This window comes from Quercus suber, unplaced genomic scaffold, assembly GCF_002906115.3.
Source record: "Quercus suber isolate HL8 unplaced genomic scaffold, Cork oak 2.0 scaffold_246, whole genome shotgun sequence".
NCBI classification, from domain to species: Eukaryota; Viridiplantae; Streptophyta; class Magnoliopsida; order Fagales; family Fagaceae; genus Quercus; species Quercus suber.
In genome coordinates, this window is record NW_027069702.1 from 360,943 (window position 1) to 376,274 (window position 15,332).

General features: G+C 37.4%; 1 protein-coding gene and 1 long non-coding RNA gene across 2 annotated transcripts; one reads left to right on the top strand and one right to left on the bottom strand.

Annotated features, from left to right (window-relative positions):
• Positions 1-802: 802 nt before the first annotated feature.
• LOC112033967 (probable calcium-binding protein CML25) lies at positions 803-1,994 on the bottom strand. Its single transcript, XM_024066750.2, has one exon. It carries the CDS (start codon positions 1,635-1,637, stop codon positions 1,029-1,031), a length of 609 nt encoding a protein of 202 aa, XP_023922518.1. The 5' UTR covers positions 1,638-1,994; the 3' UTR covers positions 803-1,028.
• A 1,084-nt stretch (positions 1,995-3,078) lies between these two features.
• On the top strand, positions 3,079-5,747 carry LOC136070615 (uncharacterized). The gene is made up of 2 exons (XR_010631837.1): positions 3,079-3,357; positions 4,561-5,747. It is a non-coding gene; the product is annotated as an uncharacterized LOC136070615 (long non-coding RNA).
• Positions 5,748-15,332: the final 9,585 nt, after the last annotated feature.

Here is a 15,332-nt window from a genome sequence, read left to right on the forward strand (position 1 = left end):
TGGAGTTCGGCCTCGCCGTGGAGTTCAGCCTCGCCATCGCCGTTGAGATCGGCCGTCGTCGTGAAGTTCAGCCTCACTGATGAGGCTGTCACCATGGAGATCTCTGATTCTGATCTCACCTTTTTTTTTTTTTTTTTCCTTCAGTTGTGTATTCCATGTGATTGTGATTATGGGTGAGTTGGTTCTTTTTCAAGCTCTTTTTTTTGGGATAGTTTTGTGTTGATTTTGGGGATTTTTTTTAAGGTATTATTGGGTAGTGGTGGCGGGTTGTACCTGTGGGTGGTGGTGGCAGGCTGTGCTTGGTTATGGTGGTGGTGGTCTATGCTGTGTACGGTGGGATTTTGTTGAAGGTTTTGAGTTTTTGTTTTCCTCTTTTGTTGAGGTTTTTGTATTTGGAATTTGTTGGGAGGACCAGTGATTGTGGTTGTAGTTTGTGGGGGTGGTTGTAGCGGTGGTGGTGGTTGTGGTGGTGGTTGTAGCGGTGGTTCTTGGTTGGTGGTGACTATCATGGGACTGTGACTGAATATTGTTGGGTTTTGAGGAAATATATTATTTTAATGTGTTGAATATATTATTTTAATGTTTAGAAGGGAGAATAGAACATCTGATAAATAGTCAATTATAAAATGATGTGCTAAAATAATAAAGTAGGTATTTAGTGTGTTAAAATAACATTTTTTATAAGAGAGCTGATGAGAATGCCCTTAACCAATATATGTCCTAAGGCATTCATTTCCCTTCAAAATATATAAGAAGAAAAAATAATTATTGATAAGCAATGGAAGATTTATAAGAGGAAAAATAAAGGCAATAAATGGCATTAAAAGCTAGATCGTGGATCTCAAAATATTCACAAATCTTCACCAACAACCACCTACCAAATATAAATCTCCCAACAACCAAACGTAAAAGAAAAAACAACCCAGATTAGATTTTCCCTTTTTTTTCTTTTGAGAAAAACCCAGAGATTAGATTTAGATTAGTAAATCAAGAAGAGGAAAAACAAACCAGAAAAAAAATCAGAACTATTAAACTGTAACTTGTCTTGGAGGAGGAGGTTCCATCAAGTCTTGGCGAGAACCCATCATCATCATGACCTTAAACTCGTCGAAACTGATCAACCCATCGCCGTTTCTATCGACACCGCTGATCATCTTCTTGCACTCCGCCAGGGAGCAGTCATCCCCCAAACTCCTCATCACTTTCTGCAACTCGTCCGCCGATATGACCCCATTTCCATCCATGTCGTAAACCGAAAACGCGTCTTTCAGATTCTCCATGGCCTCGTCGGAATCCACGCCCTTGGTGTTCAGTTCCACGAACTCGTTCAGGTCAATAAACCCATCGCCGTCAGCGTCCACCTCGACAATCATCTTTTCGAGCTCTTCCTCTGTGGCTGGGTGGCCTAGGCTTCCCATGATGGATCCCAATTCAGAGGCCGAGATCTTGCCGTCTCCATTGACATCGAATTTCTTGAACACTTGTTCGAGTTCCGCCATCTGGGTCGGTGTGTCTAGCGATCCTGAGTTCGTGTTTGAATTTGTAGTTGTGGTTGTTGTCGTCGTCGATGAATTGTGAGAAAGACTGTTGGAGGAATCGGTTTTCTTTTTACGGTGGAAAAGGGATTTGAAACCCATGATTTCTTTTTCTTGTTTTTGGTGTTCTTGTTCAGAGTGAGAGAGAAATATATTTAAGAATGAGAAATATTGGGTGTTTTGGTTAAAATTGGGAGAGGGTGAACCGTGAACGGAGACACAGATTTGGGGAATATTGAAATAAAGAAAGAAATAAGGAAACAAAGAAAAACTAAAAGGAAAGAGAATGAATGAGGGAGATTTCTAAAAGTTTTTGTAACAAACTCTCAATTTCTCAGTGCGGCATTGTTGGGAAACTGTGATTTGTAAGTACCAAATTTGGAGAGAGAATAACTATTAACGCTAACGCGTGATGGAATCACGGGAGATGAGAGGTTGAGAAGCACTCGTTCATACACACCTCATTGCCCTTGAAATCTCGTTTTTGTAATTACTTATTTGTCCTTTTTCTTTTTTCTTTTTTTCTTTCGGTTGAATATTTTACCATACACGTTAATGCCACTCATTAAGAAATTTGAATTTATAAATGCTAATTAGTATTAGCATAAATTTAATTCTGGTTATCAAGGACCATGTAATCGGATATGCTCTTTTTTTTAGAATGTGGTTATCTTCCGTGTACATGTCTAAGACATTCTCATGTTCTTTTTTTTTTTTTTTTTTTTTTAAAAGACATTAATTCTCATGTTATAATTTGTAAAATATTGTGTACATGTCTAAGACATTCTCATGTTCTTTTTTTTTTTTTTTTTTTTTTAAAAGACATTAATTCTCATGTTATAATTTGTAAAATATTAGAAATCTTATTTATATTTTGGTCAAAATATTTATCTTCTATACTACTATTTAAGAGGCTTTCCCTATTTAGATTTCTTATTTTTTAAGTTCAAAAATGTCTTTACACCCCTATGTTTAAGTAACAAAACTAAAAGATAATCCAGTAAAAATATAACTTTAACTCCTATTAAAACATTGCCTAAAAATAGGATCACTTTTCTGTTAATTTTCAAATTGTTTTATCCAGTTATAAATTAGATTCTCAAAATAAAAATTATTCGCACGCGCGAGAAGCGCTTGTGATAAGGCTAGTTTTCATTTATGTATTTTTAATTGAGCTAATTTCAACTTTCAACTAAGGTTAAAATTTGCCTATACTTCTTTTCATAAAATAAAAATAAAAAATTCTTCCCATACCAAAATAAATTTTATTAATATCTTTTCCGGATAATAAAGAATAATCATAATTAGATAATAGGGAGATTCAAGGAGATCTTTTGTCTCTTAGCTTTTTTTGCTATGCTTAGAGTATCCACATCAGTGGATGCAAAATTTTTGTAAATTTACACTTTTAAATCTTACTTTTTCTATTTTACACATTCACTTATCCAAAACACCCACATCAGTTTATCTATTATACACACTATTTTTTTTTTAAATAATCATTTTATTTTTTTTTATTATTATTTCAACAATCTTACTAGTCAAACCCACTTTCTCACTTTTCTTTTCTAAACACTATTCTCTCTCTCTCTCTCTCTCTCACGGTGAGTTTTCTTTCTTTTTCTTCTTCCTCTCATCTTTCTTCACCGATTAAGTTTTCTTCTTTCGCCCATTTCTTCACTGGAAAACTCCATTAACAAACCAGAAAACTCCATAAACAAACAAAAAATCTTCACTTCAACACAAACCCATGTCAATCTAAGTCCATTTGGGTTGGATCTGGTGATGGCAGCAAGGCAGATGGGGCGGCGACAATAACAAGGTAGATTCGGTGGCAGATTTGACTGATTTCCGTTGGGTTTTTCATGTGGGTTTCTGTTGGATTTTCTTATGGGTTTTTCGTTGGATTTTTCTTATGGGTTTTTTGTTGGATTTAGTTTTTATTGATTTTGGTTTGGATTTGGAATGCGTTTTTCGGCGGGTTTGGGTTGCGGTGGTGATAGTTGGGTTGTGCTAAGTTGTTGGTTGGAAAATTGTCTTCTTTACTGAGTTGTTGTGATCGTTGGGAAAGGGAGGGAACCCGAATGAGGTGGAGAGTTAGATCAGAGAGAAAAAGAGAGAGAGGTGGAGAGAGAGAAAAAAAAAATATCAAATACACAAGCTATAGTAACTGTGCATATACACACGGTTACTGTAGCAATTGTGTATAAATACACAATTTTACACCCACTAATGTGAATTGTTTTTATTGGCTAAAATGTGTAAAATGAAGAGATTTTTGTATTTTAGAAGACTATGCACCCACTGATGTGGATGCTCTTAGAGGGCTTAAATAGTATGGTTCAAAAGATAGCCAATGAGGAAACTAGAGAGGTTTATCTTTATACAAGAATGGTCCTCATATTGCTCATTTATTTTTTGCTGACAATAGCTTGTTATTTTCTTGTGCAAATTTGGATGAATTGATTACAATTCAGGAAATTTTGACTTTGTACAAAAAAAGCTTTAGGTCAACAAATAAACCGTGAGAAGACTATAATTTCTTTAGTAAGTCCGTTTCAGAATGGAGGAAAGGTGAAATAATAAATTTCCTATGAGTTCCTAAAATCAGAGAGTATGAAAAATACCTGGTGCTTCCAGCAGTGGTGGGGAGGAATAAAAAGCTAACCTTAATTATATCAAAGGGAGAGTTTGGAATAAATCACAAGGTTGGAAGGAAAAGCTATTGTCCCAAGTGGGTAGAAAAATTTAACTCAAGGCTATGGTACAAGCTATTCCAACTTTCACGATGAGTTGCTTCAAACTTCCTTTAGGTCTCTGTCATGAGATTGAAACGCTAATCAGGAAATTTTGGTAGGGACAGTGGGGAGAGCAAAGAAAAATTCACTAGAAGAGTTGGAAGTCACTGTGTCAACCGAAAAACCAAGGTGGGATGGGGTTTAAAGACTTGGTAAAATTCAATGAGGTGATGTTAGCTAAACAAGTTTGGAGGCTTGTTAATGACAAATCTTCTCTCTTTTATCAGGTCTTCAAGGAAAAATTCTTCCTCAATGGCTTGGTGATGCTAAGTTTCCACTGGATCTTATGCTTGGCAAAGTATACTAAAAGCTAGATCAGTTATCTCTAATGGTATGTTGTGGAGGATTGGAGATGGCAGAAGTGCTTGGATTTTAGGGGATAATTAGCTTTCAAGGGATTTTCCTTCTAATGTTCTATCTCCCTGAACTAATATTCCAACTGACAAAACTATTTCTTTCTTGACTTAAGCACAGGTGAAGGGAACAATTCTGGGATTGATGAAGCTTTCTGTAAAGTTGTGATTTACAACTATGTTTTATGTTGGCTTTATTCCATGACAAAAAGTGTTGTAATAGCATTAATTTTATTCCTTGTATTTTGTTGGATTTTACTATATTGAGTTTAGTATTAAGTTGATGAAGAATCGAGCATGAAATGAAGAATCAGTGCAATTTCACGACTAACTTGCGAAAAGCTCGCGAGAAGAGTAACCCGCGAAAAGGGCATGTGAGAAGCACATGCTAGAAGCTGAAGAGTCACGCTAGGCTGTCAGTTTCGCAAGTGTCTCACAAGAAGGGCCAACTTGCGAGGTACCTGCAAAACTCTCTGCCTGGAGGATTTTAAGTGTTACTTTCTTACCCTTCACCCATACTATATATACCCTCATTACCCACAAAAGTAAGAGAGGCTATTCAGAAAGAAAAACCCTAGATAGGTTTTCTACAATACAACACACCCACCTTTTAGGGAGAGAACTACTTATCCTTAGTGAGAAATCATTGTAGCATCTTCTCCTTCCATCTCCTATTGTCATACCTTGAGAGGAGCTTTGTACCCAAACACAACCCACACCTATTCAGAGTGTAGTGAATGTTTTGGAGCTTAGGAAGCTTTGGGGATTCGAGAAAAGAAGTCGGTGAGACTTGGCGAATGCAATTGGAAGTATTGCAAGATCCGGAAAGCTAGAGAAGACATGACTCTGAGAAGTTTGTTCATAACAGGAGCTTGGAGGGCTCAAGTACATTGGGTAGACTAGGCTTGGAGAGTCTTTTGTTATTCATGTACTCCAACTTTATTCTCTAGTGGATCGATTTCGACTTGGAAGGTCATGGAGAGGTTTTTTACCAAGTTCTTTGGTTTCCTCTTCGATAACATGTATTAGTGTTATCTTGTATTTGCATCTCTCTTCCCTTACTCTTGTGATTTACATTTATTGCTTGTTATTCATATTTATGCACTAGAGTAGTATTGGTTCATTGTGCATATTTACTCTTGTTCCGCACTTTGATTAAGTAAGAGTAAAAGCAATCCAGCTGTATTTTTTAATTGGGGGTCTAAACAAGCTCTTGTGTTTTAGCACAAATCCGAGCTTTCACTTTCCTTCCATTTGAAGCTTAGAAGATTAAAGTCATTCCACTTTGTTTGACAAATCAAGAAGATTGTATAGTATGGCCAAGAACTAAGGATGGGAACTATTCAATTAAAATTGGATACCCACTTGTCTAGGAAATGGAAAATAGAGAGAAAGCTTCGAGTTCCAATGCTTTAGCCTCAAGAACTTTCAGGACTAGAGTATGGAAGCTCAAAATTCCTAATAAGGTGAAAACCTTTTTTCTGGAGTGCTTGCTCAGAAGCGATTCCAACCATGTCGAACCTCCAAAGGCAAAAAATCCTGGACAATCCCTTGCGTAATCATTGTGGAAAATCTCAAGAAAACACTCTCCATGCTCTTTAGAAGTGTGATAATATTCACACCATATGGGTATCATCTTTCAATGGGATTCAAACGGATTAACCAACTTTCAATTCAATTTTAGACCTTGTTAATTTGGTGGGGAATCAACATCATTAGAATTTAGAGTTGTTTGCTATGGTGGCTTGGTTTATCTAGTATCGATATAACAAGCTTCGACACAAAGAACCAAGTCTCCCTCCCTAGAAAAAAGTTGAGATACCCAATTCTCTCCTTAAGTAGGAGCCCTTTTCTCTCGTTTAGCACAAGCCTCTCTCTCTCTCTCGTCTAGCATGAGCCTTTCCTCCCATTCTTGTTACGGGATCTCGTTGGATATGCTATAACCCATAATCTCTACTCAATACCTCACTGATATGGACCAAGCAGTTATAGAAGGGTTACAATATCTCCAACTCACGAAAGAAGGAGAAGAAGACATCTCCATTTCAACCACTAGTAAATCAGAGCTCTTAGAGGAATGTGCACTGAGTTTGTTTGGCCGACTTCTTGAAAACTGAAATCAAAATTTGAGAGCTCTAAAAAGCACTCTCAGATCAGCTTGGAAGTTGGGTTCAGATTTGAGGATTGTGGACATTGGAAAAAATATTTTTCAGTTCAAATTCAACTCCAAGTATTAGATGGAATGGGTTGAAGGAATGGACCGTGGAATTTTGACAACAATCTCTTGCTCATGTGCAGATGGAGAAAGGGATTATCAATCATAAATATTTCTTTCACCCACTCTCCATTTTGGGTCCAAGTTTGGGGCCTTCCCTTTGAGAATCTGTCTGAAGAAGTTGGAAGGGATTTAGGCAACAGATTGGGAAAATACATAGAGATCGATAAGTGGTTTGGCTGTCGGAACAGGCTAAATTCATGAGGGTACATGTGGATTTACCCATTGACAGGCCACTACGAAGGGGTGGCAACATCGTTAACCCAGAAGGTGAGAAGTTTTAGGTTTCCTTTAAGTATGAAAGGCTTCCCACCTTTTGTTTTCTCTGTGGAATCTTGGGACACGATGAAAGGCACTGCTCAGGAAACTCCAACAACCCCAAAGCTTATAGGCAATACGGTAATTGGATACGGGCAAATGGGGGTCCAAAATATGGAAGTGAGAAGCCAAAAGCATTAGGTAGCGGTGGCTTTGAGGAACAAAAGGAGCGTGGCTCAATTGATCGGCAAACACCATCAGCCTCTGATTCAATGGACATGGAGGCGGAGCAAGTGGGACTTCTAATGACCATTCAAATTCAAAATCAAAATCATGCACATCCCAAGAACACACAACTAGGACAGGAGGGTGTTTCAGTCAAGTCATTAGCTAGAAATCTGACAAAGGGTGAAAAGGTTAGTCTCTTGAGCCCAACGCATCTCTCTGACAAATGCTCTAGTGAACCCCAAAAAGTCTATGCAACCAGAAATGAGGTTTGTAATGAGTCATCCATTGTGGGCCTTCCTAAGCAAACCCCATCTGAGGCCCATGAAATTACCAGCCCACTAAAACAACCAAAAGAGCCCTTCATTAGCAATGAAACCACTACCGCCCCCCTAAGCTAAAGAAAAGGAAATTGGAAAAGAATAGCTAGAGCCTAAGGAAAACAAACCCAAACTCCAACTACTAACCCAGATACTCAAAATTTGATGGGGCTTTCGAGTTCTAAAAGAGTAGGCAAGTTAGTCTTCTCAGAAGAAAATGAAGGCAAGCCTCCAAAGAAACATTATGACTCACACCACTCCAACACACATGATACCACTGAGAGATCGGCGGTGGCTTCCAAGCAGCACCATCAGGAGCCATGAATTCCCTGTGTTGGAACTGCTGGGGAATTGGGAACCCCCGGACAGTTTTTGTGCTCCGCGATTATGTGTGGCGCTGGAATCCCAAATTAGTTTTCCTCTCGGAAACTAAATCAAAGAGCAGACATATGGAAAAAATAAAACTCAAACTTGGTTTCATAAATGGATTGTGTGTTCTAAGTAGGGGCCGAAGTGGAGGCCTTGCACTTCTATTGTCTAGTGACACAAATTTGGAGATTAAGAGCTATTCCAACCATCACATTGATGCTATAATCACAGAAGCTAATAATGGCCTCTCTTGGAGATTTACTAGGTTTTATGGATACCCGGAGACACACCTAAGGGAAGAATCTTGGAAACTCCTCTTCTATCTTAATAGTCAATTTAATTTGCCTTGGTTTTGCTGTGGTGATTTTAATGAAATTCTTTCAATGACTGAAAAAAGCAGGAGGAGTCCAACGTTCCCAAAATCAAATGGATGGCTTCTGTCGAATTGTAAATCATTGTGGCTTCAAGGACCTAGGGTACTGTGGCCCAGATTATACTTGGTGTAATATGAAGGAAGGGAGCAACAGAATTTTGCTTCGTCTGGACAGAGCTTTCACTAATAATGAATGGCCTGGACATTTCAAAGAACCAAAAGTAAACCATTTGGCCGAATCCACCTTTGATCACTGCATTCTTGCTATCATTGACTCACCTCCTCCTACCCGTAAAGGTAAACGATGTTTCCATTTTGAGGCCATGTGGGTCAAAAGGGAGAATTGTCATGAGGTGATTGAAGATGCATGGCAATCAGGTACTCTCTCTGCCACTCCTGAGGGGGTTGCTTCTAATCTCCAACGATGTGCAAGTGCACTGGCAAGCTAGAATCAGAATGTAGTAGGCAATATACCAAAGAAAATTGTGGAGAAAAAGAATTCTGAATTCCATTACCATTGAAGATCAGCAAGGTGATAGAGGGGTAGAAATTAATCAGCTCAGAAAGGAAATAAATGACCATAGGGAAGGTGATAGAAACACTAAAATTTTCCACACTTGTGCTTCGGAAAGGAGGAAAAAGAATACCATTTTGGGGCTTTGGAATGATGATGGGATATGGTGTGAAAGTAAGGAAAGTATCACTACCACTGCAATATCCTACTTTGAGAAAATATATACTACCTCCTCCCCCATCGGGATCAATGAAGTCATAAGTGCAATCCCTAGGCGTGTCACATAAGATATGAACACAGAGCTCACCAAAACTTTCACAAGAGAGGAAGTCTTGAAAGCATTGTAGCAACTCCAACCCAACAAAGGACCTTGGCCTAACGGTATATCCATGATCTTTTTTCATAAATATTGGGACATTGTAGGATCTAATATCACAAATATGGTCTTAAGTGTGCTAAACTCCAATCAGCCCACCAAAATGACTAAATTTCACCCCATTAGCCTTTGTAACACTACCTATAAAATCATTTCTAAGGTCCTAGCCAATAGGTTCAAGGCCATTCTACCAAACATCATATCCGAGAACCAAAGTGCTTTTACCCCCAACCGCCTAATCACGGATAATGTCCTTGTAGCCTTTGAGTTCATGCATTATCTAAATCATAAAAGTGAAGGAAAAGAAAATTACATGTCTATTAAATTGGACATAAGCAAGGCATTTGATAAGGTAGAATGAAATTTTATTAAAGGTGTGATGAAGAAGCTGGGTTTTGTGGAAAAATGGATTGATCTTATTATGAATTGTGTCTCTTCTGTTTCTTATTTAGTGCTTATAAATGGAGAGGCTTGTGGGAACATTTCTCCCTCAAGGGGCATCAGGCAGGGAGACCCGCTCTCCCCTTGCCTTTTTCTCCTTTGTACCGAGGGTTTTTCAGCCCTTATTCATGAAGCTATCAGGAATCAACAAATTAATGGAATCTCCATTTGTAAAGGCTCTCCTTTAATCATCCACCTTTTCTTCGCTGACAACACACTTTTGTTTTGCAAAGCAAAGGTTCAAGAATGTCATGCACTTGTCAATATTCTCAACAGATATGAAGAAGCATCAGGGCAAAAAATCAACACTGACAAATCTTCAGTATTCTTTAGCCCGAACACCCCACAAGATTTGAGGGAAAGCATACTAAACATTCTTGGTCCAATGCAAGATTCACGACATAATAAGTATCTAGGGTTGCCCTCCATCATTGGGAAATTAAAAACACAAGTGTTTGTTGAAGTTAAGGATAGAGTAGCTAAAAAACTTGCTGGCTGGAAGGGTAAACTCCTTTCAATTGGTGGGAGAGAGATCATTATCAAAGCGGTGGCTTAAGCAGTGCCTACCTACATTATGAGTTGCTTTCAACTTCCTAAGACTCTTTGCCATGACTTGGAAAATATGATGCGGAGTTTTTGGTGGGGGCAAAAGGATAAAGAGAACAAAATTGCATGGGTCAGTTGGAGGAAAATGTGTAGGTCTAAATTCCATGGAGGTATGGGCTTCCGAAACATACAAGCCTTCAACCTTGCCATGTTAGCTAAGCAAGGTTGGAGAATTCTCACCAACCCAGACTCCCTAGTGGCTCGATTCTTCAAAGCAAAATACTTTCCCTATGATGATATTCTCAATTCTAAAAAAGGGAGCAACCCCTCATATGCATGGCGAAGCATTCACAATAGCCTTGAGTTAATTAGAAGGGGCACAAGGTGGAGGTTGGGCAATGGTTGCCGTATCTATATTTGGGAAGATAAATGGCTGCCAACGCCGTCAACCCACAAGGTGATCTCCCCCCAAGCAGACTATGAAGACTTATCCATGGTGTTTTCCCTCATAGACAATGACACTAAATGGTGGAAAGTTGATGTGATTAGAGCCACTTTTCTGCCACACGAAGCCAGCACCATTCTAAAAATCCCCATAAGCTATAACTTGCCCGAGGATAGCCTCATTTTGATAGGCAACAAAAGAGGAGCATTTACAGTCAAGAATGCATATCACATTGCCACTAGTATTGTGGATTCAATTGAGGAAGGAGAAAGCACCTCAAGCAGCTCAAGGATGTTATTATGGAAATGGATTTGGCAATAGAAAGTTCTTCCAAAGCTCAAAATCTTTGCTTGGAGGACATGTGTTAATGGTCTTCCAACTATGCAAAATCTAAACCATAGGGGAATTATTTTTCATGTTTCTGCCCATTATGTGATAAAGCCATTGAAACCACAGCCTATGCATTTCTCCATTATGATCATGCAAAAATGACTTAGGCTTTTTGGCATAATTGCCCAGTTGATCTCTTTTCTCCCTTTTGTGACCTAGCGGATGTTGCTTTAGATATTATTGTAAAAGGCTCTCTGAATGATCTGGAACTTTTCTTTGCTGTTGCTTGGTCAATTTGGTGAAATCACAATCAAGCAATCCATGAGGATTCTGTCTCTCCTCCATTTCAAGCTTGGGAAATGGCAAGTAAAGTCATGGCTGAGTACAAGGCAGCCTGCTCTTACCCGGCTTTACCTCGGGCCCCTCCTCTGTCCAATTGGAAAGCTCCCCCTTGGGTTTCTTCAAAGTCAAACATATGCAGCAACGTCTGATGATGAGAGAAAATCATGCATCGGAGTGGTCATTCGTGGCAATAAGGTAGAAATTCTTACTGCTTCAAGCAAGGTCCTCCCAGCATCCTTCACTGCTGAGATTTTAGAGGCTGCTGCCGTTCTGGAAGGTGTGGTGCTTGCAACGAAAATGGAGGTTACACATGCTATTATTGAGTCCAATGCCTTGTCCATTATTCAAGCTATCAATGATGGGGTCTTTTGTGGTGAGCTCGGTCACATCATTCAGAATATTAGGGAATCTTCTTCTTCTTCTTTTAGCTGGTGCTCCTTTAATCATCTGAAAAGGGAAGGCAATAGAGTTGCCCATGAACTTGCAAGAGTAGCTAGGATTACTGATGTGTCCAAGTTTGGGAAAGGACTTTACCAAGTCCTGTTGAGCACCTTATTATTGAGGAACTCTGTTTGTAATGCTTTTGCAATGTCTCTGTTGTATTTCAATTTCAGTTGAATGAAATTCACTTGTTTCCCATCAAAAAAAAAAAAAAATGGTCTCCCTCCCTAGAATATACTCGATGTAGCCTACAACCCCCCCCCCCCAATAGAATTCCAGAGTAAGGATTCATGCATCCAGATCAGCTAAGACTAGGACATACTAAGTGGAGACCTCCAGTACCTGATGAGTTCAAGACAAATTATGTGGAGATTTTTTCATGGATACTAATAAAGCTAGGAAAGGAGTCATAATTTGCAATGGAAAGGGAGAGGTTATGGCTGCTCTAGCTAAGAAAATCTCAATGGCCTCATCGGTGGAATTTGTGGAAGCAATTGCCAACCATTGCTTGATTCAGCCTTTGACAAGCTTGCCTTTAACTGTTTGAACAAAGTTCACTTTTTTCGACTAAGTGTGCTTGGCCTTCTCTCTTTGGGTTCAACATCTATGACATCGGTCAAGCCAATCACATGCTTCATCGCAAAGTCATTCTTTGCCATTGGTCCTCAGACCTTTAGCTTAGCCATTCTCAAAATATAGCAACCTCTCCTTGGTCACTAATGTCACCTTCTTAGGCCCTTACACATGAATTGAGATTATAGTGAAGATCTAGCGTCAATGACTTCCTCTGTGAAGATAAGTTGTTAAGCCAAAACATCTAATTCTTGCATTCTCTCTCCTCTCTTTCTTTATATTTTCATAAAAAAATCTAACATTTATTATTTACCAATCATTATAGGCCATGTAAATAATTATAAAAATATATATTTTTTAGACAATTATGAAAAATGTTATGATCCCAAACTAATTAGAATGCATATACAATATACTTTTGCAGCAATAAGCCGGGCTACTAACAATGAGGCAATATTCACAACGTAGGGTGGCTCCATTAAACTACATATAAAATGGGATGCATTCTCCAAGACCTATTTATTTTTGAGATGGGTTCAAGTTACACATGATGTAACTCTTATAAACTTACACCTTTTTTACATCATAGATTTCTAAGAGATCTAACGGTTAAAAAAACACCATTAAATGCTGTTGTTTTTCACCTTATTAACTAATTAATACTAGCATTCTCTCTCTCCTTATTTATTGCTTTCCACCAAATAATATTTTCTTCAACACAATCTGACCCAAAAAAAAAAAAATTGAAAAATAATCTCATTTTACACCATCTCTCTCTCTCTCTATATATATATATAAAAGCTATGTTATTACACCTTAAGCTATATTAAAAAAAAAAAAAATGATTTGCAGTACATGGAAAATTTAAACAATTCTATATAAAACCTGACAAGTAGAACGAGCTACAAGAAATATGTGGAGTTTCATCAGATTTGAAGGAGTTATATAAAAAATTTAATTTTATATCTAGACTGATAGAAGAATTGGGTCCTTGGTTCAGCGGTCGAATTGGCCAATCAAGCCCAACTAATATAGGTTTAGAGGCTTATTACCATAGTTATTGAATCTAACGTTCCGTTTGTTTTGAAAAAGAAAAAAAAAAATTCGAAAAATGTTTTTTTTTTTTTTTTAGATGTTTGTTTGCAAGTAAAATATAGTCATACTTGTAAAATATTTTCCGTTAACAATAAAATCTTTTATAAAAAAGTTGTAAAATGTTTTATCTTTAAAAATTTCGTAAAACATATAGTGACTTCTCCACCAGACCACAGGCACCAATCATCAAAGCAATGTCTTTAACCATAGGATTTGTGACCTTGCGATTAGATGAGAGAGGGGAAGTCACTATATGTTTTTGGAATATGTTTTACCAAATTTTTAAAGATAAAACATTTTACAACTTTTTTTTATAAAAGATTTTATTGTTAACGGAAAATATTTTACAAGTATGACTATATTTTACTTGCAAACATACACCTAAAAATGAAAGAAAAAAGAAGTTTTTCGAAAATTATTTTTTTTCAAAACAAACGGCAATTCGACCGCTGAACCAAGGACCAAAGAATGTGAAGGAAGTACAAAGCCTCAACGGCAAGATAGCAGCGCTAAACAGGTTCGTCTCCAGAGCAACAGACAAGTGCTTACCATTCTTCCTATAGAGAGAGAGAGAGAGAGAGAGAGAGAGAGAGAGAGAGAGAGAGAGAGAGAGAGAGATGGTGTAAAATGAGATTATTTTTCAATTTTTTTTTTGTTAGATTGTGTTGAAGAAAATATTATTTGGTGGAAAGTAATAAATAAGGAGAGAGAGAATGTTAGTATTAATTAGATAATAAAGTGGAAAACAATAGCATTTAATGGTGTTTTTTTAACCGTTAGATCTCTTAGAAATCTATGGTGTAAAAAAGGTGTAAGTTTATAAGAGTTATACCATGTGTATCTTGAACTCATCTCTTTATTTTTCTATAATATTCACAATATGTAGGTTCCAATACCCAGACAATGTTACAAAAATTAACTATTATTAATCTTGAAATAACCAATAAAATTATAAGATGAAGCTAATTACCTACTTTTGCATAGATCAATAAAAAAAAGTTCTCCTTTGATTTTTCTTCATGTCAAATTTTCTAAACAATTTATTTTTATTTTTCTATAATTTGATAGTTACAACAAATGGGGAAAGAAATATTTGAACTCAAATTCTCCTCGTAAAGAAAATCAGACCATGGAGGTGCAAAACTCTTTGCTACATAACATGATGTTAAATGTTAAATTTCTAATTTTTTAAATTTTTTACTAAACCAGAGTAACTCAGAACCTCTCGTTATGGCAGTAGTCCCTAGCCATCTTCTAAGGCAAGGCTTTTAGTCTCTTGCTCATCTTTCAACTTCCAAATATACTTCTATAATCCTTGATTGAAAGCAACAATTTCTGAAAATCTCAATTGCTCACCGAACAAATAGGCAACTTTAATTGAGAACCACCGTTTCACACTAGGCATCTGAATTAATTTGTCGTTAAGATTGCTCTAGTAAATGAATTCTTCTTATTAATTTGTCGCTAAACTGATTGGCCCCTGCGATCACTACCCACACAATCATGAGTAGAATGAAATACAGTTTCAGCAAGAGAAATGATATGGCAACTTAATGCTGTTGGCTTGCCCCACCCAAAGCTATGCCCTTCCCTCTCTAACTCAGTTTCCTCTTTTGCCTTGTCACTGGATTTAACAAATTAGTTTTTTTTTTTTAAAATTAATTATTTATATATAATTCTAATACAGATGTTTATGTTGCTTTGCCAGTTTCTTTTACTTGCC